The sequence below is a fragment of the Falco cherrug genome, chromosome 7 (assembly GCF_023634085.1).
Source record: "Falco cherrug isolate bFalChe1 chromosome 7, bFalChe1.pri, whole genome shotgun sequence".
In the NCBI taxonomy this organism is placed as follows: Eukaryota; Metazoa; Chordata; class Aves; order Falconiformes; family Falconidae; genus Falco; species Falco cherrug.
The window spans coordinates 27,110,406-27,136,612 of NC_073703.1; the positions used below are offsets into that span (position 1 = coordinate 27,110,406).

General features: G+C 42.4%; 1 protein-coding gene across 1 annotated transcript; it reads right to left on the bottom strand.

Moving 5' to 3' along the window:
* Nucleotides 1-114: 114 nt before the first annotated feature.
* Nucleotides 115-21,976, bottom strand: POLE2 (DNA polymerase epsilon 2, accessory subunit). Its single transcript, XM_055716699.1, has 19 exons — nt 21,841-21,976; nt 19,254-19,354; nt 16,867-16,942; nt 15,351-15,428; nt 14,030-14,123; nt 11,866-11,940; nt 10,575-10,658; nt 9,960-10,016; nt 9,508-9,556; nt 8,429-8,501; nt 7,671-7,843; nt 5,516-5,605; nt 5,258-5,312; nt 4,000-4,059; nt 3,825-3,902; nt 3,296-3,404; nt 1,327-1,503; nt 1,121-1,188; nt 115-292 (listed from the first exon to the last, which is right to left on the bottom strand). Exons 1-19 carry the CDS (start codon nt 21,906-21,908, stop codon nt 274-276), a joined length of 1,584 nt encoding a protein of 527 aa, XP_055572674.1. The 5' UTR covers nt 21,909-21,976; the 3' UTR covers nt 115-273.
* Nucleotides 21,977-26,207: the final 4,231 nt, after the last annotated feature.

Here is a 26,207-nt window from a genome sequence, read left to right on the forward strand (position 1 = left end):
ACAGATATTCCCTTTGATATAGCTGCCTCTGGTTCCCCCAGTTGCCTTCTTTTATTATGCTTTGCCAATTAATGTTCACTGTGACTCTATACTATATCTAAACTAAGACCAGTATCTTTTCCTGTAGAAGTTTATTTCTGTACAAAATACACCATTTTTGGCTTTGACATTTATTATAAACAGTCTGCAATAACATAAAAATTTATCCATCTAAAATGTATGCTACAGTTGGCTTCACAAAGGCTCACTCCCATTTTGCAGGCTTGCAGAAATTCAGAGACCCTGAAGCTTGCTGAAAATATCAAAGGAAAACAGTATTTAGTGGGATTTTTTTAGAAGGTGATTTACAATACTATCCTATTTCTTGATCTGTGAAAGACTTGGTAATGCTTTCAACTATTTAAAGACTTAAAGCATCTCATGGTATGAGATTTTCTATGTTCAAGTAAAAGTTACATGGGTCGATCTATTATTATCAGTTCCCTTGGGAAGGTGGGGGGTGTTACACACTCCGATTTGAAAAAACACAGCTTCTGCAACAAGGCACGAAACTGAATCAGTCAAGGTAAGTTTATACTTTTCCCATTGGGTTATACTGTCATTATTTCAAAAAGGCAAATAATCATCACAGTTGTAAGCCCTTTGATATGTTCTAACATTTTTTGGTGTTGCAGCTGGCCCTTTTTCCACTCATTTGAAGACCACAGTTGGAATTAATAGGTACAGGTTTAAATTATGTGAAATCAAAGCACCCAAATGGCTTCTGGGCTGGATGATGATCATAAAATGAACCAAGAATTAACCTATGTAACAAGCATCATTTCTGGAAATGAATCTGTTTCTCAGTTGGGTCCCAATTACTGAAAATCACGTAGTAGTCTATCTTTCCTTTGGGATCATGCTTCTCATCATTGTTATTTGACTGTAATTTCTAAATTTAATATTTTAGTTCTAGGCATTTGGATTTCTTACACTGCTGAAGTATGAAGCTTAAGTCTATGTTCAACTGCTAGAACATTCACTCTATTTATGTAATTGATTTTCTGTGTTCCTCCTGATAATTGGGAAGTCAGCAAATAAGAACATATATCCTTTTAAATGAGAAAGTGAATGTATTTACCTGTCTTCAACTGCCTTGTTGGAGGGGTAGAATACCTTAAACGAAAATCCACTTCTTGGAAATGAACCCTGTAAAAAAAAATCCATATACCACACTTGCGTAAGTAAAACACTGTACAAATAGTAACAGACATACTTGAATGTGACTGCACACCCCCCCCCCCCCCCCCCCCCTTCTTATTTTGGTAAAGCATAAGGCAATCTTACAGGATTTATGCAAAGACAGTCAGCGTTGGTGACAGTGAATGGGTCATATTTATCTGCAATGACGAGCATATCTGGCACAGGATACACCCTCAGGGTGTAGTCATAGGCCCAGTACACTGGGCTAACGTACAGTGGAAGTGGCGTCAGATGTCCTTGTGACAATATAGTCTTTACAAACTGCAACATAAACATACATAGTTAGTTTGGACCATTTTCTACAAGTCAAATTCATTCCTGCAGATGCTAATGCCCTGTTAATAAAGAAGCTTTGAACCTGGAAATGGTTTTTTGTGTATCTCTCTCCCTCTGATTATTAACAATTTCTAGAGTAAAGCTGCAACTCCCCTACAACAGGCAGCTGTTGTTTTGTTTGTTGTGTTGTGGGGTTTTTTTAATACACAAAGTCCTTTCTAAAGCATATCAACCAGTATTTAAGGATGTCACAACTATTTCATCGATCAGACTCTCCAACACAGAGAATCTGCTTACCTGTTCCTCCAATCCAGGAAGTTCCAACGCTGCCACAACTTTAATTTTATGGGTGTTTTTTTTCTTCAAGGCTTTCCTCGCAGTACTAGTTAACCACAAGACCCACACTTAAACAGAGTCTTTCCCTGAACTGAGGAAATCATTTGGTCCAAATGATTTCAATTCCTTTGGCTGTTCTGGGAGCTGCCCTGCTCCACACACCAGCTGCCCTGTAAAATCCCCTTTTTCATCTGGCAAATTCCAACCAAGTTATTTTGGTTCCTGAGACTCTCTCCTCAAGCCCCTTGAAAGCTTTTATTCTTTCTAATTGATTATGTAGCTGCCGTTAGGCTCTGTTTTCCCCAAAGGGCCAAAATCACTACAGCAACTTGGTGGAAGGGTCTGCTATTGAAAGAAAATTATGTACCAAGCATAGGCTCGGTTATTCCACTAATAGGGTACAAGGCCTAAAGATACTAATAATTGAATCTAATGTTACAAAATTTCCCTCTCTCATTCATCTTTTTACACTGATGGCTGCATTAAAAAAACCCCTAATGACAGGCAGAAAAGGCAGAGGAAAACTGAAGTATGCAAAAGCAATTCAATACTATTATCTGCAGAAGTGTTACAATATATAATTCTACATTCTTCAAGATTCCTTTCTTTCCAAGCATGAGAAAGCCCTGTATGAGTACAGGGAAGTGACAGCTTGCAGCATACACATATGTGTATGCAAACATGCACGCTAAAAACACATTGTCCACAATGGGTTCGCTGTGTTCACAAAGAAACTGAGCACTGTTGTGATGGAGCAAAACAAGAAAGAGCTAAAACAAGTTTCTGAGTCAAGCAAACAAACAAAACCCTATAAAATAAACAGAAACAGACTCCATCCATCACTGCAATAAGCCAGTATTGCCTGGTTCATTCTCATTCAGTTATATCAGTAAGTCACATCAACTCCTGCTGTGCATTCATTAACTAGAATCATAACTCAAGAGTGCTGTGGCAATGTATCAAAAAGCAGGATTAAGACTTCAAGTGGGAAGGCAGAAGAAGCAGGTGACCTTTCAGAAAAGTGACGTGCTGCTTTACTGCAAATGTCACTGGATAATTGATCCAATTTTTTTTTTTTAAAAAAAAGGTAATTTATATTAAACTTTGCCCTTAGGAATCAATGTTTCTTGGTAGGACATTCATTGGTGGTGTACATACACTAACAGTCAGCTGCTATGAAGTTCTGCGTTCAAGGGCACCTGCAGTGGGACAGTCAGAATGACTCAATGCCATCTATCAGTATCGGGGTTTCAGTCCTTTTACTGTCAAGAAGGAAAGAAAGGTAATAATACTATGTGTATAGATCCTTCTTACCATCCCTCTTGGTTACTTTTGCAATGTGTCATGAGAATGCGGATCAGAGCATCCTAGCAGATGCAGACTTGCTGATCAAAAAAGAAGTCAAGATCTCAGCAAGAAGTGCAGAACACAACTCACTCACGTGGTTAGGAATGTCCATGTTGCTGCTAGGGAAGCGGACACAGTTTCTGCACATTTTGTTTACCAAATCTTCACGAAAGATAATGATTTCTTGGGTGCAATATTGAATCCTAAGTGGAAAACATTAATGAAATCAAATACATTAAGATGAAACTAAAAGATAGGAAGCTGCGTTATAAAGCTGATCTCCTTCTAATAGAGCAAAATGAAAAAGCACACTTGAATTAAAACACTTTCCCATCTTCCCTTCATTCCCTCCAGATTCAGAAAAAACGTAATCCTTTTGAACAGGATTTTTACACTTGCTATCAAACTTCTAGCATTACTTCCCTTCATCACTAATTTATTTATGTCTTAATGTATTTAAAACTACTTACAACTAATGCAAGTGAAGAACTCCATTAATTTGAGAAATTTGGGACAAATTTTTCCAAAATTTTAGTTTTTGAAAATTACATCTGCACATAAATTAGACGTTCAGTAAAAAAAAAAACAACACCATGAAAACTAGCAGTAAGTTACACTGTTACCGGCAAGGATTTGTGGTGAAAACTGAAAATGGCACCAGCTGTCTGAATTCCTCAGTAATATTTTTAGGCAGGGGAGGTCTAAAATAAATAGCAACAGATTTATCAATGAATATTCTTACTTTCTTTAACAATTTAACTCAAAATTACAAAATTTGAGGAAGTGAAGCAAACTGACCTTGGTAAAATAGAACCAGGACCAGGGTCTTCAGGGCCAGGGACAAACACAAATCGACTACTGTAAAAAGTTCAACGTACCACGTTTATGCAAAATGATCCTAGAAGTATCTAAACATTGGTTATATATTGCCATTACTCCACAGATGCATGCAAATAACCTATTTCAGGGCAGAGATGACAGCTCTTCCTGGCCTTAAGAACCACGGAAATCACAGCTAAGGCATAAGGTACCTATCCACTGCTCACTGAAGCAGAAGAAATCTTAAGAACTGTTCATCGTGCAAGGGGGACTGACTGTGGGAAGGGGGAGAGACCAGGTTTGCAGCCTGGCTCAGACTCAGTGTAATGGGCACCACAGTCCCATACAGGGACCCCAGATAATCCAGCAGCAGCACACCATGAGAACCCCACCGGGACACAGGACAGAGGATCAGTACAGGAGATATCCTTGCTTATATCCCACACATCTCAAGAGCTGCAGGCTGTGGCCATTCCAGCTTTTGGGGCCCATTCTAGGAACCAGAGCTACTTAGGTGCTGCTGTTACAAATTCAAAGATAGAAAGGAAAAGCCTGGCTACCTCCCTGGCTTACTTGCCTTTGTATATTCCAGTGTCTGTAGAAGGGATTTAGTTCTCCAGGCCCAAAATGGGGCTCCCACAGAGCAGGGACACAAGAAGGGATAAATAAAAGATTCCTTTCCAGGTTTGCATTGCTTTGGTTAGTTCTCAAACTAGTGGCCGTGGAGAACCATGTATGCCAGAATGCAAAAGATAGCAATGAGGTGCCTCCATGTAGGCAGCTGTCAGCGTTTCAGATGACATTTTCCGGGGCTGGTACAGAAAGCCTGTAGGTGCTCATAGCAGCATTAAGACTTCATCAGTTTATAAAGCAGCACTGCTGAGGCAGAACCCTGCTGATTTCAAGGGAATTCCAGGGGAAAACGACTCACCCAAATAGCACTTTTGGGGAATCATGGGCTATGTTTAATCCATGTGGAAAATGTTCCAGGCAGAGGCAGTTTCACTTTTGATTACTGAACAGCAGCTTCCATGCCCAAGCTATTTTAGATAAAATCAAAACCTTACACTGCTCCCAAAACAAACTTAAGAGTCCTGTCACAAGACTAGCTTGCCATCTGATCATAGCTGGCTCACAGTAATGAGAAAACATGGTATCTGCTAGTTTCTTCAATTAAGTAAAGCAAAGGTTTCACAAAAGAAACAAATTTCCCTTTTTGTAGCAATTCGCTGGGTACCTTTTATGAATACTGGGATATTCACATATAATATCTGCAAGAGCCTTCAAAGAACCTAGAGTAAGAAGAAAAGAAATCTATGATACAACAGCTGGTTAGACAATAAATACACATTATATGAATCACCCCTATATGTCAGTACATTAGAAAATGTGTCACTTAGAAACTGAGGGTTTCTTTTCTGCTCTCCTAATTTGTTTTGCCATCATTATTTTAATTTAATGTACATGTCTGAGTGTATAACAGAGTCTTCCCTACCTTTTAGTGACTGGATTTGATTTTTTCCATATGGTGCAGATGAAAAATTTCCACAAAAGAAAAAGCAGGTTGGAGGTGCAGAGGAATAACCTGGAAAATAGAGTATCTGTGAGTATACCCATTCGCTTCAGTATCTTTCCACATTCAGCCTCCATTCCATTCCATGAAAGGCAGAAACTGAAGCAGCACTTCAAGCTCTGCTGCTATTAATACACCTGAACTATTTTCTTGATACAGGCTTTTGTTTGCTTAAAAAGAATGATGGCAATGTACAAGTGTCACTTCAAGGGAGCCCTCTGTTATTTACAGGCCCAGTTCCAACAACATTGTTTGTGTGTATCCAGCTAACTACTGACCCAGGTCATATAATTAAACAAAGTATAATTAAAATAGATAATACAATTTTAAAATGGATTATTTCCTTAAAAGACAAAAATAGTGGGTAGGTAGCAACGGATTACTATTAAACCCCATGCATCATTCCAATTCAAGGTCTCTACCAACATCTAAGTCGCCATTTGGCACTACAAAGCAACAGTAACTGGAATTGTCTGAGCATTTCAAGAACCTGACGAATCCTCACAATATCACTAAATACCCAGAAACACATGCTTTATAGCAAAGAGTGGAAAAAGAAACCCAATTCTCATCCCTAAAATAAAAATAAAAACATCTACTCAGGCATTCATCTCACGTTCCAGGTTACTCTCAATTTTCCCAACGTGCAGTACCAGACATGGATTTACTTCACTATTTTTCTAGTTGGTAAATAGGGCAGAATTATTTATACCAGAGAAATGGCTCATCAATGTTTTTTTCCTTGCTATTCCACTCAGCCATCATTTTTAGTTTATAATTATGAAGCTTATTACTTGCCCATTAAAAAAAAAAAGTCTCAAAATAGTAAATGCTATGTAGGCATCTTTGCCAGTTGAGTTCAGTATATCAACCTCACTGACCAAAGCCCCTTTATTTCTTCAGCATATGCATCTTGGGTCAAGTTCAGTCTGCTTCAAGGATCTTGCCAACTTTGATCAAGATAGCAAACTGGTTTTGTAACTTCTGGATGAGTGTCATAATTTGTGTCCAATTTTCTTTAGGTGAGTAACAGCTCCCACCCGTAATTTTATGTTGCTTATTTTTAAAGCAGCCACCCTCTCACACTTCCATTCTACCTAAGACAGACAGGACAAGCTGTTCCAAAACTGCTCTGGAATACAAAGAAGCAATTCACAGATCTCACACATGCTTGCTATCCAAATGTTGTCAACATTACTAATGTAATGAAGTGTGGAAGAAACAGTTCATATTTTAAGAGTAACTGACATTTTTTCATTGGTAGAACCAGAAAGTATTCAAGGGATTGCTGATCTCTGATCAAGTAAGGAGCTTTCTTTAAAACAAGCCTAGAAGAACTTTCACAAGCAAGGGAAGTGTTCTTGTCACAGCACATAAAACGGCTACTGTCCAAAAAACTATTAGTACTAAGTGATTCATGAAAAGGAAGTCTCAGCTTGCAAAAGTATAATACAATACAATTTTTAAAACTGTTAGAGAAAGATCCAAAACAAATGCAACAGCAACCATGAAATGCAAATAGCTGACACTAAAATTAGAGTGAGACTGCACTGGCTTTGGGCTTGGGTTCAGTGGGATCCTACAAAAAATAATACAGTTGGGCTTTTTCTAGCGTTCTCAAAATGGAAGTTCATCAAAAATGCACAATACAGTAATAACAGGACTCTTGAAAATTGTTGCCTTTTTTGTTTACAAGTATACTTTTGAAGAAAGGTACACAAACCACTGTCTTGCTGTCAGCTCTACACTGTCAAGTTTCCCCTGCCTGACAGGGATGCCCACTCAAACGATCACACGATGGAAGAATTCACAAAGCTAAACCAGCATAGAACCGATTCTCCAACAAAGACAATTAGTTTCCTGCTGAGGTGTTCCCTGAATTAGCTCACCATGGGGTCAAACTTCCCAGCCAATGCCAAGGAGGGGACGCAGCCACAGCTGAGGACCAAGGACCAGCTAGGCATCAGACTGCCTTGCTGCACTTGTCAGCTCCACCCATCAAAACTGCTAAGGGCTAAGGAAAACGGTAAAAAAAATCTCTAAAACATGGCTCAAAGTCAAAGCAGTTCTCACCTACCTGAAAACATTGTGTGAAGCTTTTCCAGTACTTCTGCTTGGTCCAGCCACACATCAGAAAGAAATACAAACATGGCGTCTTCGTTTTCATCCTCCAGCTGCTTTAGTTTGGCAGAAGCCTTTACTGAAGCTGAAGAAGGCCCTCCAAAGAAGTTCACATTCCCATAGAAGGCCCTACATCAGTAAAATATTCAGGTTAGTTCTGTTTTCTTCCCAGATTGTTAGTAGTTTTGATTATGACTCACTTAATCCATTTTAATTATTATCATTATGATAGGTAGCTCAGATGGTATCAAGAATCATTTAGTACCTCACAAAGAAATCAAGGAAGAGAAACGGCAGTCACCTAGACATAAGGCTGGAGCACTGCCTTGCTGTAACTCAGCAGATCATCTCAGCGTAATATTTATCCTGGGTTCTTTCCCACATCCATTCTTTAAGCAAGTAGGAATTTCTTATTCCCATGTAATAGTTACCTGGTTTTGCAATTGAGAAGGGCTTAGATCCCAATTATCATTAATATGCAGAACCCAATGGCCTTTGGAAGGGTTTTTCTGCTAGCACTACAGGCTTTAGCACTGATCCAAGTGGACCAGCAAGTCCCAAAATTGCTTCCTTAGAATTGCATTTATTTTGGAGCATTTGGGGATGGGGAAGGATAGCATACTTTAATGTCACAGAAATTATAAAATAATAATGCGCTTACTTAGAAACCCATAACAAAATATGGAGTGAGGCTGCCAAAAGTCAGTTTTATACCTAGTGGTAGCAGAAGGCTCTGTAGGCGGAAATCCAAAAGCGTTCACATGAAAAACTTCATCTTCATACCAGCCTAAGAAATTTTTGAACAACAAAATAACCTTTCTTTTTTTGAACAACATCATGTCCTAGACATTAGTCAGACAGTTGGCAGCTGCGCTACATAGCTAGACCCAGCCTCCATCAATCCCTCTCTTGTGATTGCACCAGTCCCTGTGCTGTTCAGTGGTGAACCAGACCAGGGAACTATCTGGCTGGAAAACAGGCTGAGCAAGAAACCAACTATTTTTTACCCCAGATGCTTATTTGAATGGATTCGCTGCACAGCCACATGAACAACCATCTCAACCCAACTGAGTAAGAATGTAGGGGAACCAGAAGCATTTTCGCTGGCCCTGTCCTGGAAGAGTCTCTGTCCAACTGCACCCTTTCTCAAGAACTCTCCCACCCATTAGAGGCCCAGAAGTAATAGGGAACTACTTGTCCCCACTATCATTCGTGCTCCTAACTTCTATTTACTTTATAAAATTGAAGCATAAAATACATTATTAGAAAATAGACTGGGATTATGTATATTGCACAGAATAATATCCTACAAACAGAAATGTCCATTATTTTGCTAAAGCAAGGCTCCAAAACTGCAAGCCCTTACATCATCTTAATGAGAAGACTCATTAAAGTCTCTGAAGGACTAAAGCTTTTCCAACAGAAAGCAGGATTTTCAGATTGTTAAATCATACTGTTCAGTTATTCTAGTTCGTCTTCCTAATCTAGTCATATGTCCTCCAAGCATGCTGGAGCCAGGCTAACTAAGGCAAATCTTCAAAGCTGCTGCAGATGCTCACATCCCACCGGCATCGCTGAAAACCACAAATTTTGCAGAGCTCTCTTCTCTGTCTCCAGAGCCCACAAGGTAACAGGAAAAGCTTTTGGCCAAAAATCTCAGTCACCAACTGCTTATGGTCAAGCCTTGTCAACATGAGACTTGTCTGTTCAGCCACATCTGGCAGACATGTAACTACAGCAACAGCCATTAACAGAGTAACTTATTACAAGCTAAGAAAAATAGTCTGCTTTACCTTCTGCCAAAACAAAGCATGATTCAGTATATAAACCACTGTGGAACTGGTGCAGAAAGGTTAAGAAATGTATTTTTCTTAGATCAGGAATCTTAAACTAGCTTTTTAGCCGAAGTTTGCTTTCCAGCTGGTGTAATACATTTGGACACTATTGAAAGTTCACTGCCTTAAGAGCCAGACAGTTACCTGGTAACTGAGCAGGTAAGTTCATAAACAGCCTGCAAACAGGAACACACTCTGCTTCCACTGGGAGGAATACTAACCTTTTCCTAACAGTCTCTGTGCAAGGGCACTGAGCTGCAGCAACCAAGTAATTTGAAAAGAAGGAAAAAGACAGAGCTGCAATTCGCGATACATTATTTTTTAACAGTCAGTACTGATTTATTATTCAATTTAAAATTTTCCAGGTCTATAGGAAATTCTTCAACTCTTACATCACAGGAAAAGGATATTGCTTTACTAAGGTCTAGCTGGACGACTCCTGTAGGGTCTTCGAGGAAAAATTTCCCCTAAAAAACAGTATTAATTAATAAAGCAAAATACATCCAAACACATAAATGCTTCAATCAGAATCATCGATCAGTCAGAAATAATGTAGTTGTCTTTAACATCATGATCTTAGAACACACTGGCAGAACTGGAAACGATGCTGCTTATAGCAAGTGTATCTTAGCACCTCCCCTTTGAGCTGCTGCAGTCTGGATTGCTGGTGCACCCCTCCCCTACAGTCACAGTCCAATGCAATGGCAAGTCCAAACACAGTCACTGTGAGCTCCAGTGTTTCAAGAAAGGGCACACCTGAAAAACGTAACTGGTTCTGGTTGCTGACTCAAAGCATTACAAAATTCTGCGGTGAGAAGACATTTTCCCTCACACACCAGAACCACCTGCTTGTGGAAAAGTCTCTTCTTAGGAAATGGATCTTGCACCACTGATGTTGATAGGAGTTCTGCCCCTGACATATATGATGAATAAAGTGGTGAGATATTTAAGTCTTCTCATTTTCTAATATATTACAATGTTGAATGACTGGTGACCTAGATACTCTACAATGAAAAGCAACCTACCTCCTTAAGCTGAGTTATCATCCCAAGCACAATCACTTCTCCCACTTTAGCTGTATTGCCCAATAGAGTTTCTATTGTTTTAAGCTGGAACCAAAGGTGAAGAATCAAATAAGAATTAAATCAAACTCTCCATGTATCTATTCTTAAGCAAGCAAGACAACGCACCACATAGCACTCATTTTTACATAAATACACTAAAGAGCTATGAGAAAATACAGGCTCATTAGAAAAATCAGGGACATATTTTTGAATGTCAAATGTAGCACAGTTTAGGAAAAGATTTCCAATAACTGATGCTAGCATAAAGAACTGCTTAGCAAGTAAATATTTATTGTGATTATTTTCCTTAAAACTGAATTAAAGCTGAAAAGAACAAGTGGCAATTTCTGCTCTTGCCTAAGAATGTCAGTTGCAGTTACTGGATCCTCAGCAGGAGGATCCAACCCGAGCCACAGGGCCAGCCTGCACCCATGCAGGAACAGTGGTGACTTTTATCGAGGAACCTTGGATGACAGAGAACACTCTAGAGTGATGCAGGTGACATTGCACAGCATGCTGTCTGCAGTTTCTGGACAAACTTATTTTTATCAAACTGCAGTTAGGAGAGACAATCATCCTACAACACCAACATAAGCAATGCATTTGCCAGTGCTGACAGGGAGGATAGGAAGCAGTCAAGGGAGAAAGATGTCTATAAAGCCTAGATGGAGATAAAGGCTCCACTCAGCTAAGGTCAGTTGCTTTTTTCTACATGATGGCATGCTCTGAAAAGGGACAAGCAGGGAAGCTGAGCAAAGCAAAAGCTGTTATTTGGTACCCAGTGACACACACACCCTTTCTCATCTTTTTTCCAGAATACGCAGTAACTGTATAATATAGTAGAGAGGGTTTAATATGAGAAAGCTGAGATGGGAACAGAACAGACTAAAGTTATGACCTTATTCAACTATAGGTTTGTGAATTTAGTGCTTATGAAAGAAAGAAGCAGGGAAAATATTCCCAAGCAGAGGGAAGCAAAGTGTACTAAGCTGAACAGCTAATGTTCTTCCACCGCAGGAAGCCATGCTTCTCTTGCACTTCATAGCTGCTTTTCAGTGGTTTGGTCATCATGCTGATCTGAGACAAATAACTGCATTTTTGACAAACAGGCTAAAAATGATCAAAAATAACTTGTTTGCATTGATTACTCATACTGGAGGCAAAACTAAGATGTCAGTGGAGAACTATTACTGCATTAAAATGTAACATAAGCACCATTTCCTTTGCAAGAAAAAATCTTTTTTTTTTTTACCTGGAATTTGCTCCTACTGTCATCAGGATGAGCAACGATCACTGAAGGAGTAAACAACTCATGTCTATGAGTCCTCTGCAGAAACCAAAATTGAAGTAATTCAGTTTAAAAATAAATGAGCACTTTCGAAAAGCCAGTTCATTACAACCGCTATCCAAAATACTTTTTAAAGTTCTCTTACCCTATTTCATCCAGAAACATTTAATTTGTTGAGCATAATCAGTTCTTTTGACAAGAATTTGCTTCTAAGAAACAGATGATCAGTAATACCGGACAAAAAACCTAAGCCCAAAAAATTAACATCAAAGCGCCTGTAATGCTTCCAAAAGAAGTTATTTCTGACTACCTGGAAAGAAGGGGTGAGAGGCCAAGGGAAGATAAACTGTATTAAATGGTAACTATGTGGAAAAGAGCAGATTTCTCTTCAGGGCAGGGCCTATTAAAAGTAAACACTTTTTTTTTTTTTTTTTTAACAGGACCAAGTACACTAACAGATTGTCCTGGTTTTGGCTGGGATAGAGTTAATTTTCTTTTCAGTAGCTGGTACAATGCTGTGTTTTGGATTTAATATGAGAATAATACTGATAACACACTGATATTTTTAGTTGTTGCTAAGTAATAGTTAGCCTAAGTCAGGGATTTTTCAGTTCCTTAGGCCTTGCCAGTGAGAAGGCTGCAGGGGCACAAGAAATTGGGAGGGGACAAAGCCAGGACAGCTGACCAACTGGCCAAAGGGATATTCCATACCACAGAACATCATGCTGAGGACATAAATGGGGGGAGTTGGCTGGGGTGGGCCAGTTGCTGCTTGGGGACAGGCAGGGCATCAGTAGTGGGTGGTGAGCAACTGTGTGCTGCATCATTTGGGGTTTTTTACCTTTTGGATTTTATTCCTCTCTGTCCTTCTCATCACAATTGTTGTTGTTGTTACTATTATTGTATTTTATTTTAATTATTAAACTGTTCTTATCTCAACCCACCAGTTTTACCTTTTTCCTGATTCTCCTCCCCTTCCCACTGGGAGGAGGAGTAGTGAGTGAGTGGCTGTGTGGTATTTATTTGCCAGCTGTGGTAAAACAACGAAAACAGCTGTGTAAAAAAACCCAGCCAAACTGCAGAGAGCTTGATGAAAATGCATTGTAGAAATTTTCACTTCTTTCACCGTTTTTCATGCGGTCTGAAAGCCACCCCTTGGAACAAACCCACCGCTACCAGCCCATGTAATACACACAGTAATTCCTACCACCAGCCCTCACCCACGTATTGACCTGAACCTTCACTTTTCTGGAGGTCAGAAAGGAGTACATACCATAAGCAAACACAAAACTTGCACAACAGAGAGTCTATGTGAAACCAGCAGGCAAAGAGGTGCAATAACACAATACAGTGGAGGACAAGAAGGCTTCAGGATATACACCCTATGGACACCTCCAGCTGCTGTTCACAGAAACCAACTGGTTTGCACGAGCATGCAATTCCAGCAGGTTTCACTAATCCTGATTTGTATGAACTAAAGCTTCTTCAGTTAATGGCTAACTTGTCTTCCAGGGCAGAGGTTCCCAAATTGCAGTACAGATACTCCTAGTGCCAGTAAATTCCCTGGCAGACAAGAGTTGTTGCTGCCCTGGAGTAGCTGACGCTGTGCATGCAACTACCACACGGTCCAAAGGACAAGCAGTTCGTGCAGGCAGCTGAGTATGTCCGTGCTGCCCACGGGGCAGCGCAGACAAAAAGCTGTGCTCACTGCCTGTGGCCAGGCGCTTCGCTCACACTTCGGGCCAGGGTTGCACACAGGCAGTAAGGTCTGCTAAGCACCTGCCAGCACCAAGCAGGATCTGTGCTGTGGATAGCCTGCTGCAGTTAGTGCAGACACCTGAAAACCGACTACCAAGTCATCCGTTAGCAACCTGCTCCCCATCCCCTCAAGGGCCATCGCTGGGCTGCCCGACAGAGACAGGGCAGAGCACAGCACTGAGCAGACAAGTGACAGTCCCAGCTCATGAGGTGAGTGGAAGAAAAGGAAGAACAGGGTTGTGACCCTGTTCTGAGGGATAATCAGACAGAAAATGCCGAGAGACTGACAAAGTCCTGTTGTACATGTAGGAATGTAAAAAACAGCGTTCTGTTTGTGTATTTTGTTAAACAAAGCAAAATTTCTTCTGACCTGTTGCAAGATGGAGTAGCGTTCTCGAAACAACTCCGCTTTATCTCTGGCAGTTCCAAATAAATTTGGTACAGGAAAGTTGGTCATTGACAGACTGCAAGAAGTTTAACATAATCAAGATTAAAAAAGGTATGTTCCACACACAAAAATGACTTACTGATCTAAAAGTTGTAGGAGGCTGCTGTAACACTACTGCATAATTTATTTACTCAATGACAAAGATTTCTGCTACGGATCCTGCGTTTCTGCATTTTGAAGGCTACATCCATTTAATTTCCCTCTACCTCACAGGCCTTGAGATTTATCTTTCCACCTGAATGGGACCCTGCAGAAATAATTTTTTTAAGAAGCAGTTATGTCTTTAAGTGGCCATGAGCAAGAGTATTTTCTTCCTCTTGGTTAGCAGATTGCATTCAAGCAGCTCTCTGCTTCCAATAGCCCGGAAAGCCAGAAAGTGGCACTGGAATAAAACTCCTACTGCAAACTTGCTTTTGCTGGACTGACAGAATCATGAACCAAGGCTAGAATATGATCACATATAACATGAAGGTCGCTGCAACCCCTCACAATGAACACCACTATCCATTCCTCAGCTAACACCACTTTAAGATTTTTAAAAGCACAGCCTCTTTTTGGCTTAGCAGTCTGGGCTACTTGCTATTAAAGGTGAATTCTTTACCTAGCAAAATATTTACAACCAATTCCTCCAATTACTTCTTCCTTTCTCCAACCTCCAGAATCACCAGTTGCTCCTAATTTTTTCTTTTTTAGTTTCTGTAGCTCTCCTTAGAAGTCCTCGAGGGCTTCAGGGAGTTGCAAGCTACAGTCAAAGAAGTAAATACATGCAACAGACAGGCTAGTTTTGTTTTTTTTTAATTAAACAGCCAACTGTGGAAAAAAAAACCAACCCAAACTACATTTTGTGATGGATATCCTTAGCCTTACTGTCTCTTTTATTCATTAGATGGCATAAACATGGTTGGACATTTTACTATCTAATAAACACCCTAAAGTTTCAGAGCCAGTAACATCATAGGCAGCACAGAATACACTGCCACAGGAGATACAGGTCCCCATTTCAGTTGCATCCTACTGGACTAGGAAAAAATTCAATGCCACATTTATTTATAAGCCAGCATTTATCATGCAGTCTGACTGGCTCTTTAGAGACTAAGAAAAAAATTATCTCACTTTCTCACTCAGCCTTGAGATGAGCAGACCCAAGAGGGAAAGATTACAAAGCAGACTTTTAATCATACAGAAACAGAGGCTTTTTTCTTAAAACAAGATATGGTTGAAATTTAAAATATGCAAGACTTACGGTAGAAACTTCTTTCCTTCTGAATTATAAATATAACGTGGAATATCAAAGGCTCCAATAATGTTGAAAACATTTTCTCTGAAATAAGAATACATTTACAACATTATCTGAACTGCATGAAACAAACAGCAACAAAGCATGCCAAATAAAATTATATTCATTTTGTTCACTATCACCCTGCATTATCACCATTTTTCCTGCGTCACTCACTTTACCTATTGGATACTCCTGCATCTTCCAATTCAAAAAAAGAAAGTCTTCAGAAATTCATTTAGAAATGAGAGCAGGATACATCTCCTCTTAACCATCCTCCGCTATCTTTTTTGACAACAGAACAGCCTTGGCACGGTTAACGTAAGTTTAAACAACAGACATGCACAACTCTTCAGACCATTAATTGAGTTGATACATCCCATTATATTTACAGGCTCAGCTCCCTCCTCCGATGCCTCTCATTCCCCTCTTACTGTAAGCGGATCAAATTCATCAGAGTAGATAAAATTATCCCATGAACCTTCACGAAAGCTTACAGGCACAGGAGAACCATCACTGCCTATCAGACACTGATGTCTGAGGCTTCAGAGTGCATTTCGTACAACACTTTGCCTTCAAGCTTTCTGCAGCGTAATTCAAGAGAGTTGTACAGGCTGGCCCTGCGATCTGTAGAGCTTTTCCCTTCAGGACTCTGTACTGAGGATCTCTGCATAGAGATTTCTCTTCTTTTCTGGAGCTAAAATTATATTAAGTATATGAAGTGACACAAAGAAATGTCACACTCAAACCATCCACATCATAAAAGTTCCAATGACAAGAAGAAAACTAAAAAGCAAATTTGCTTCATATTGAGAAACTGTGGGGTCACAGTGTCTAATTGGCATACCTAGCAAACCATTTATTTTCATGCTTTGCATTAATATTCAATATACAACGTAAACACTAAAGAAACACATTCATCACAATCACAAATAAAGTTCTCAGAAACTCAAGTAATTGCTCTCCACTTTGTTATCAGAGAGTGAAAATCAATCATGGTTTTAAAAAAACCTGCCCTGCTATACAAAAAACAGAAACAAGCACCACGGAGGAAAATTTTTCCAAGTGCATTCAGAAAAGAAGTATCTTATGAAAGGCACAAAAATAACCTTAGATAATTCTGATCTAGAGAATAGGAAATAAAGACAGGAACAGAAGTGACAAGTTCTCCCTGGATTGTAACTACTGGTTTACTTTGTTGGTTAATATTCAAACTGTATCACACGTAACACATAACCAGAGCATTTTAATTCCAGAATGTCAGCATTATATTTAGAATCCCCTAGAGGCCTATCCATGAGAACAAATTTTCTAAGAAGGAACATTACTAACCTTCAAAGACAGTACCAGGAAGACAAAAGCACAAAGCAATTACTGCATGTGTAGCACTAGAGAAAATGCCTGACATTTATTTCCTAAGAAGAAATAAGGGAATGAATACCAACTCCCGTAAACATCAAATAAAAAAATAATGTCACCGTACATAGTTTCATCTGATGCCTGGCTACATTCTTGGACAGCTGCTTCCACTGTGGATTGTTCAATCATATTAGATGACACTGAAAAGAAAATTTCAAAGGATTAAAACTGCACGCTATGGAAAGTAGTAAGAAAGAGAGTTAGGAGGTCTTAAATATTTTACAAAAAATGGTTTGGTCTTCTCAGAGGAATATATTGCACAAATAAGCATATTTTCGGTAAGCTAATGACACATGCTGTTTTCTCTTTACAAATTGATCACTTAATATTCTTACCAGAAGGATACATCTCTGGTGAAAAAATAATCCACACGCATACCGTGCCCACCATTAATTCACTAAACATGGAGAACAACACAATTATAGTTGATGCAAAGCTGCCAAATATACTACAAATGTGTTAGATCTGAGCCTTCACATTCTGGAGGATAATTTTGTTTCAGAACATTATCACACAGACTGTTGTCATAAATAAGTATTCCAACAGTTTAACACAATTTTGAAGATAAGCACATTGTTGTCTTCATGGGTTTAAACTGATAATTAAAATTTTAAAATATTTCTAGACACTAGTGTTTTGCTGAATTTGAATGGAAAACCATTGAGATTCACCAGATTCACAAAAGGACTTGGCCAGCATTGCCAAGCCTAACTGCTGGGCTTCTGGAACAGAAATCAATACATGAAAACCTGCCCTTGAGCTCCCTGTTCAGGGTATGGGACTTAAAATCACAATTCCTGTAAGACAGTGATGAATAGCAGAGCAAAAGGAGTACTAAGGGAGCTAGCAGGAATCACATGAGAGACCAGCATTCTGAATTGCACCTCTACCTCTAACTTCAAACAATTCATGGATATTAACTGGACAATATTGGAATTTGTAGCACAAAATTACACCCTGGACAAAGACCAGTGTTGGCGAATGCACTGACTGCATGCACTACATTGGCCCTAGAGTTTCTTGTACCAATTCATGTTTGTTCAAAAATGTGGATGCATTAATTTGTATCAGCAGACTTTATGCTAGACCAGGACCAGTTCTTCAAACTGCTTTTACTCCCTGTTTGATCAGCTATGATCTGTTATCCCATAACCAGTGAAAGGATATAAAGTCATAGATTCTGTAATCCACGCTGCAGTAAAACTATAGAACAAGCATATACCCACTCTTGATTTCATCAGGTTTAAATGAAAGGCTGGGAAGGTTTCCTGAACTCACCTAAGGCTAGTACTTATTGTAGAACACATTTATATGAATTTGAATTCAGCCAAGAACTGGAAGTGAGCCCAAGTTTCCTAGTTCTCATGAGCTCTGATCAGTAAACACACATATATGTCAAGCATCAGGTGCTACGTCTGCAAGACACATTCTTCAACTAAAGGTTCTACAACTCCTATATTTTGTGCTGTCAGTGCCAGGTACATCTTGAGCTACTACCCCATGCCTTTCATGACACTTAGGAGCAAGGACACTGGAACTGTGTACCTCAGGACATACTGTCCCAGCTAAGCAGGAGGCAGTCCCCAGACAAAATACTCCTGGCCAAGACAATGGACTTTCAGGCATGCTCAGAACCAAGTGGGTCATGAGAACTCTACCAACAAAAGCTCAGCTCTTTGAGTGTCTCACGTTTTTATGGGATTTTCCAGGAGTTTTCTGGATTGCACTTTTGGATTTAATAATTTATAGAATTCTACGTACTTTCACATGCCAAGCTGGACAGCTTCTCCAGTGCTACAGTGCCCCAACCGTTACCAGCATCTTCTGCCCAATGTTACTATCCTGAGATAACATCAGCATCTGCCTTGCTGCTTCAGAGCATATCCAGGTGATGGTTAAACTCCATCCACAGTTGGTTCACATTAATAAGCTGGACCACTATACTGGTGTACTTCCATCTCCCGGCTCCACCTGGCTGCAAAGGCAGTGATCTCTGAACAAAGGAATCTATCTGCTTCCTTCCTGCAATCACAGCTAGGCTCCTCAGATTATAGCTGTCAACAACCCTAACCCTTTTCTGGACCTGGACTATGAATAAAAAGTGAATTACTTTCTCATTATTTCTTTGGTTTATTTTAATATTTCAAATTATAGTTTCAGATGCAAAGATGTCCATAGAAACTCAGCTAGGTGCTTTTAGTAACTAGCACTGAAAAAACTCACTACTCTTGGAAAAGTCAGGAGGTTGCCAACTTTTAAAATGGCATACCTTTTGCAGATATTAAGAAATTCAGTATTCAACTAAATGTCAACAAACACATTTATCTTGATCAACCCCATAGACTAGAATGATACCTTAGTGCATATGTTGCCAATAGCTCTGTTGTCTAAATAACATCGTAAGTGCAAGATAAACTCAGCAAGCTTAAGAAAAATAAATTGTTTACTTACAAGGCTGTTTTTCAACGGCATCAATGACATTTTCAATTACATTGTCGAGTTCCACTTCACTGATGGACTCAAAGGCTTCGGCAAGATACTTTAGAGCATCCCTAATTCCAATGAAGATAGTCAGCTCAAAAAGCAATTAATTTTCAATGGTTTACATAAACTATGCCAATTTTGGCAGATGTGCACATAATCACTAAATGGGTTGTGATTAAAAAAGTAGAAATAATTAGTACTGCATAATACTGCACTGGTTTAAGTCAAAGAAAAAATATCATCAGGATTGAAAACACTGGGGATAAGAAGCAGACACAGAGAACCTCATCTTCATACAATCATAGAAAGACTAATGTCAGAAGGGACCCCTAAGGTGGCCTGGTCCAGCTTTCTGCTCTAACAGCACGGGCTGGTCACATTGCTCACAGCGCTGTTCAGTGAAATTCTGAACGTCTCCAAGGATGGAGTTCCCACAGTTTCTCTTGGTCCTGTCCCGGTGCTCAACTACTCTCCTTGGGAACAATTTTTTCATAGGATTGTAGAGAAGCCCACGTGGACGGGACCTCTGAAGACCATCTGGTCCAACTTTCTACTGAAAGGAAGGCCTTACATTATGCTATCCAGGGCCCCCAACAAGACAGGTCTTGGAAAACTTCCAGCGAGGGAGTCTCCACCACTTCTCTAGTCAACTACTCCGAAGTTTAATTGTTCTTACAGCGAAGATTTTATTTTAAGCTTGTGCCCAATGCCTTTTGCCCTGTCATTGTGCAAAACAGAGAATAAAGTACCTCCATCTTTCTATAACCACCTTGTAGGAAGACAGATTAGATCCTCCTGAGCCCTCCCTTCTGGAGGTTCAATAAACCCAAATCCTTCACATTTTTTCCATGTCCAGTTCTCCAGCCTTCTAATCACAGAATCATAGAATGATTTGGGTTGGAAGGAAGCTTTAAAGGCTGTCTAGTCCAACACCCTGCAGTGAGCAGGGACACCTTCAACTCCACCAGGTGGCTCAGAGCCCTGTCCAACCTGGCCTTGAATGTTTCCAGGGATGGGGCATCCATCACCTCTCTGGGCAACCTGTGCCAGTGTCTCATTGCTCTCACTGTAAAAAATTCTCCTTTATACCTAGTCTGAATCAACTCTCTTTTAGTTTAAATCCATTGCCCCTTGTGCTACCGCAACAGGCCCTGCTAAAAAGTCTGTCCCATCTTTCCTACACGCCCCCTTTCACGTACTAGAAAGCTGCTGTAAGGTCTCCCCAAAGCCTTCTCCAGGCTGAGCAATCCCAACTCTCTCAGCCTTTCCTCAATGAGATGTTCCAGCCCTCCAATCATTTTTGTGGCCCTCCTCTGGACACACTCCAACAGGTCCATGTCTTTCCTGCACTGATGACCCCAGAGCTGGATTATATCTTGGTGGCCTTCTGCTACACCCTCTCCATTTCTTTAATGTCTCTCCTGAAGCAAGGTGACTAGACCTGGACAAGTGGGATTTCTTCTGTTGCAGTCTGTGCTTCCTGCCTCTCACCCCTTCTCTGTGTGCCGGCTCCTTCTCGCCAAGTTGGATCATCTTTACCCTCTTTTCCACAGACTGAGCAAACCCAGCTCCTCCCACTTCCCTTACACACCGCAAGCTCAAGCCCATGGCCACCTTAACAGCCCCCTGTAGGACCCACTCCAGGTTACCAGTATCTCTGAGATTGGAATTATTTTCATTCTAAATAACACAAGAATCAGAAATTAGCTTCTTGCCTCATCCTTAGGCTACAGTCTCACAGTTAAAGATAACAATTTTCTTATCAACATCACCTGTTGGCCAATCAAACCTGGCATTTTGGTTAACAGCCTGACCTTCAAAATGTCTCAGTTCATTTAACTGTGGCAGTCGGGAGCACTGAACTTGGGCTCCTCACTAATGAAATTGTCAGGACATTGTCCAAAATAATCACATCCCATCCACGTCGGAAACAAAATGGAACTAATATTAACACAGGATCTTGAAAGGGAAAATATGAGCAACAGAGCCCCAGGCACCCTTATAAATCATGACACCTTCCACTGCAAGTAGAAATCACTTTTATTTGACCTCGCAATCTCTAACTAATACACACTATTATGTACCTTAGGACATACCCTTTTTTTCCTCCAGTACAGAACTGGCAAGTGTAACTCAGGAAAGAGATCCCAAAGTTGTCAGAGCTAGCTGCGGACAAAAAAGCCCAACAAAACCCCCAGCACCACGGCGGGGGGGCCCACGGGGAGAGCAGGGGCAGCTTCTGGTGCTACCTAACCCCGCGGCGGGCACGTCCTGGGTGAGGATGGATGGAAGTGGCCCACAGGACAGGGCTTCGGAGGAGACTCCAACGGCCGCTGGGCAGCGCAGGGGAAAGGAGGGGAAGGAGGGAAAGGCATCGCCACCTCCCCGAGGAGGCGACGGGGGGTGCGGACCTGTCCCTGACCACATCCCACGACTCTAGGCCCTGCGGCGCGCCCCGAAAGCAGAAGGCGGCCTTGAGGGAGGCATGAAGGACCACCGCCACCCCCCGCCCGGGCGGCGCGCATCCCCCCGCCCCAATCCCGGCGCTACTCACGCCCGCAGCAGCAGCCCGCGCAGCCGGAACGCGGAGCCCAGGCGCCGCCGCAGCCGCTCCGGCTCCATGACGGCCGCTTGGCGCCAAACGGCACCGCGCCGCCGCCGCCCGGCCCGGCCCGGCCCTGCCCTGCCCCGCCCCGCGGCGGGCGGAGGCTTCGCCGCGGCCCCGCCACCGCCCGCGGGGCTCGGCCTGCAGGAGCTGGGGCACCCGGCCCGGCGGGCGGCCCCCTCCCCCGGCGCAGGGCGGGCGGTCGCGGTGCCTCGTGTTTTCCGACGTCCTGGAACTTCTCCCCGGGAACGGCACCGCTCCGTGCCGAGCTGCCCAGCAGCCTGAAGGCACCGTTGTTCTGTAGTGAAATGTCACAACAAAGCAAGGGAACAGTAAGGACGCCAAACACAAATTGCTGCGGCTGACACGAGTTGCCCAACAACATCTCCCACCTTATTAGTTTGTTGCTTCACAGGCAACGTAGCTTGCAATACCGCTGACCCCTCGTCACTGCTTGTAGGCCCTGGTACAGGTTGTGCTGCATCGCCAGTAATCTGCAGTCTCTCCGGCTTCAGTTTTACCTGCCATAACACATCCATCAAACACGGCTGGCTGTGAATAGATCCTGCTTGCACTCCTGTGGCCCAGCTTTGTTCTCACCCGTTGACGCCTTTAGTCTGTTAGCATGGGATGTTTCTCTCCCATACTTCATTTCTCCTCACTGGTTGATCAGTCTCTCCCAGGGTTCACCAGCTGTGGATCGGGGCTGTTAGCAGCCTGCTGTAGTTCTGCACTTGGTTGGTTGGCTGTATAATATCTGTCATAACTCTGCCTTGCCTTTAACTACCACTTTGTAGGGCTCTTTCCTAGTGGAAGGGTGCCCTGGGACCCTGGTCCTTTCTCTTACGCTCTTACACACAGACAGTAACTGTCCTGCCTGGCTGCCAAGTTTCCTAGCACAGCTCTTTGGTCGCCTGAGAGTTTGGTATATGGTAAACTCTTAGTTCTTCAGTTCATCACTACTCATGTGCCTGCACTGCCAGAGATCCCTCCCAGCTGGTTCTGTCTTGGCCAACAAGTACATGATGGTCTCCAAGGCTGTTTTTATGCATAACTGGGGGAACTGCTGTTGTACATGATTTTTCCTTTGGCCCTGAAGCAGCTGAAGTCTGTTGCAACATACTGAGTCCTGGTATAAAGCATGACCAAGAATCACAGAATGGTCGGGGTTGGAAGGGACTGGAGTCCAACCCCCTGCTCAAGCAGGGTCTCCCAGAGCGGGCTGCAGAGCCACGTCCAGGCGGGTGTGGATGTCTCCAGAGCAGGAGACCCCACCGCCTCTCTGGGCAGCCCGTCCCAGCGCTCCGGCACCCTCACGGTAAAGACGTTTCTCCTCACGTTCAGGTGGAACTCCCCGTGTTGCAGCGTGTGCCCGTTGCCCCTTGTCCTGTCGCTGGGCACCGCTGAAAAGAGCCTGGCCCTGTCCTCTTGACACTCACCCTTAAGATATTTGTAAACATTGATAAGATCCCTCTCAGCCTTCTCCAGGCTGAACAGGCCCAGTGCTCTGTCTGTCCTCACAGGGAAGATGCCCCGGTCCCCTCATCATCTGTGCAGCCCTCCGCTGGCCCCTCTCCAGCAGTTCCCTGTCTCCCTGGAACCAGGGAGCCCAGCACTGGGCACAGCACTGCAGATGTGCCTCACCAGGGCAGAGCAGAGGGGGAGAATCACCTCCCTCGACCTGCTGGCCATGCTCCTTCTCACGCACCCCAGGATCCTATTGGCCCCTTTGCCACACAGGCACACAGCTGGCCCATGGGCAACTTGCTGCCTACCAGCACTCCCAGGTTCTTCTCCGCAGAGCTGCCTTCCAGCAGGCCAGTCCCAGCCTGTACTGGTGCAGGGGGTTGCTTCTCCCCAGGTGCAGGACCTGACACTTGCCCTTATTGAACTTCATCAGGCTCCTCTCTGCCCAGCTCTGCAGCATAACCAAGTCTCACTGAATGGCAATGTAGACTTCTGGGGTATCAGCCGCTCCTCTCAGTTTGTATCATCATCAGACCTGCTGAGGGCACACTCTGTCCCTTCATCCAGGTCACTTACAAATAGGCTGAACAAGACTGGACCCAGTACTGGCCCCTGGGGAACACCAGCTAGACTCTGCATTGCTGATCACAGCCCTCTGAGCTCTGCCATTCAGCCAGTTCTCAGTCCGTCTCAATGTCTTCACTCATCAAACCCACCCTTCCTGAGCTTACCTATGAGGATGTTACGGGCGACAGTGTCAAAAGCCTTGCTGAGGTCAAGGTAGATAACATCCACTGCTCTCCCCTCATCTACCCAGTCAGTCATTCCATCAGAGAAGCCTGTGAGGTTGGTCAGGCATGATTTCCCCTTGGTGACTCCATGTTGACTATTCCTGATAACCTTCTTCTCTTCCACATGCTTAAGAGATGACCTCCAGGATGAGCTGTTCCATCAGCTTTCCATGGATGGAGGTGAGGCCAACCGGCCTGTGGTTTCCTGGGTCTTCCTCCTTGCCCTTTTTGAAGACTGGAGTGACATTGGCTTAGGTCCAGTTCTCAGGCACCTCTCCTGTCCTCCATGACCTTTCAAAGATGATGATGAGTGGCTTAGCAATAACATCTGCCAGCTCCCTCAGCACTCAGGGGTGCATCCCACTGGGACAATAAATACGACAAACACCCTCCGCATCACACAGTTCCAGTCTTGTGGGAGAGCTGCCTTCTCTCCAGATGAAAAATGCATGACATTCTGTTCAAACACTCTGAACCCTGTTCCTCAAAGTACAGCTTTATTCCACAGAAGGCTCACAAAGCAACTCTGAAAGAAAGTTCCTTGATCAAAAGATTGTAGTGATATAAAGACAGATAAAAAATATCAGCCTGTTTTCTACAGTCCATTCTCAACTGCATAATTTATAATCACTCCTCACCTGGGACCAAGCTAATGGGTGAAGCTGTATCTACTCTCTTTAGACGAAACACTACCATCTGACAGGTCTCAGCTATTTTGGCAGGAAATATGATCCACTTTTCATCTCAGGCATGCAGCTAGGTGCAAATTATGAACCCAATCCTTACATAAGTTCTTGTATTTGCTAAGATTACTGCTTATTCTCATTTCAAGAAAATCTGATTTTGACATTCAGCTCATGTCTCACCTGACAAAGGAAGACGCACCTGCAAAAGGAATATACCCCTCATCTAAAAAGAAACTAATTTTTTTTTAAGGTATGACCAAACCAGGAATATAAAGCATACTCCTACAGCATCCTGTTGTATTTGGGGTTCTGTTAGGTTGCCTGGAGCCTCCCACCAGAGATATAAAAGTATTCCAGCATGAGCTGTAGACTTCTGTTACACTGAGCCATCTGTCTTGAGCTCTGGAAGCCATGTCCAGCTCTTTGTCTCTGCCCACTGCCATGGCTTTGTGGAACATCACGGTGCCATGGTCGCAGCACTTGTGGCCTTAGAGTCAAGCGCCAGCTGAGACAGCCTAATGGTTTATGGTCAGATAGCACATCTACCTCATGCCGAAGGTAAATTGTATTGTTACACCAAGCATGACAAATATCTCATTTTCATGTCTGTCACTGCTCCACCAGCAAAACCACGGGCTGATGACTGCACACCTCATAAGCTTCTTCCTGAGACATCACACTGTAGCTCTACCTGACACACAGATCACTTGCCTGTTACCCATGTTTTTCTTAACTCTTCCAAATGCTTATTCCTGTGTTTTAACCATCATCACATTTCTTCATTTTAATATTAGCAGTTATTGACAGGAATAATTCATGTTTTCCCTCCTAGATCCAACAGAAGAAGTGTATGTCCCACTTTCACAAGAAAATCTTTACAAATACTTTTCAGTGTTCTTTTACAATATGGTAAAGTGCTTGTTTCTCACAAGCTCTACTACACTTTCTGAAGAACTGTATCTGTTTTATTTTGAATTCTGTTCACTCCAGCTGTGTCCACTGTCCAGCTGGAATACACTGGGTTGTTGATCTAACAATGTAAGAGGTGGAAGGGCAGCATAAGAGGCTACTGCTTTTCCTAGCCTGCTGTTTAAAGGGCAGGCCAACATACAGGAAAGACTGTACAGTAGTGGGGATCACAGGGAGTTGAGATCTCTCAAATAAGTGAAAAATGTGTAGCTTGGGACCTGATGGCACGTGACTCACTGAGATCCCAACATCATCTTTATTCTGTTAGTTACCTCTAGCTCAGCACTGGCCCAAATGCACAAGGCCCTGCAGAGCACCTCTGGTATTCTCCTCAAGCAACTCCACCACACACAGCACGTAGCTTCTTGCTTCGGCTGCTTCTAGGCTGTAGGTTACACAGCAC

Coding starts and splice junctions, on each gene's coding strand:
- POLE2 (XM_055716699.1), bottom strand. CDS start 21,908: ATGGAGCCGGAGCGGCTGCGGCGGCGCCTGGGCTCCGCGTTCCGGCTG. Junction 5,606..7,670: donor GCTTCACACAATGTTTTCAG/GTAGGTGAGAAC, acceptor TCTATTTTCCAG/GTTATTCCTCTGCACCTCCA. Junction 3,903..3,999: donor CCTGGTTCTATTTTACCAAG/GTCAGTTTGCTT, acceptor TATTTATTTTAG/ACCTCCCCTGCCTAAAAATA.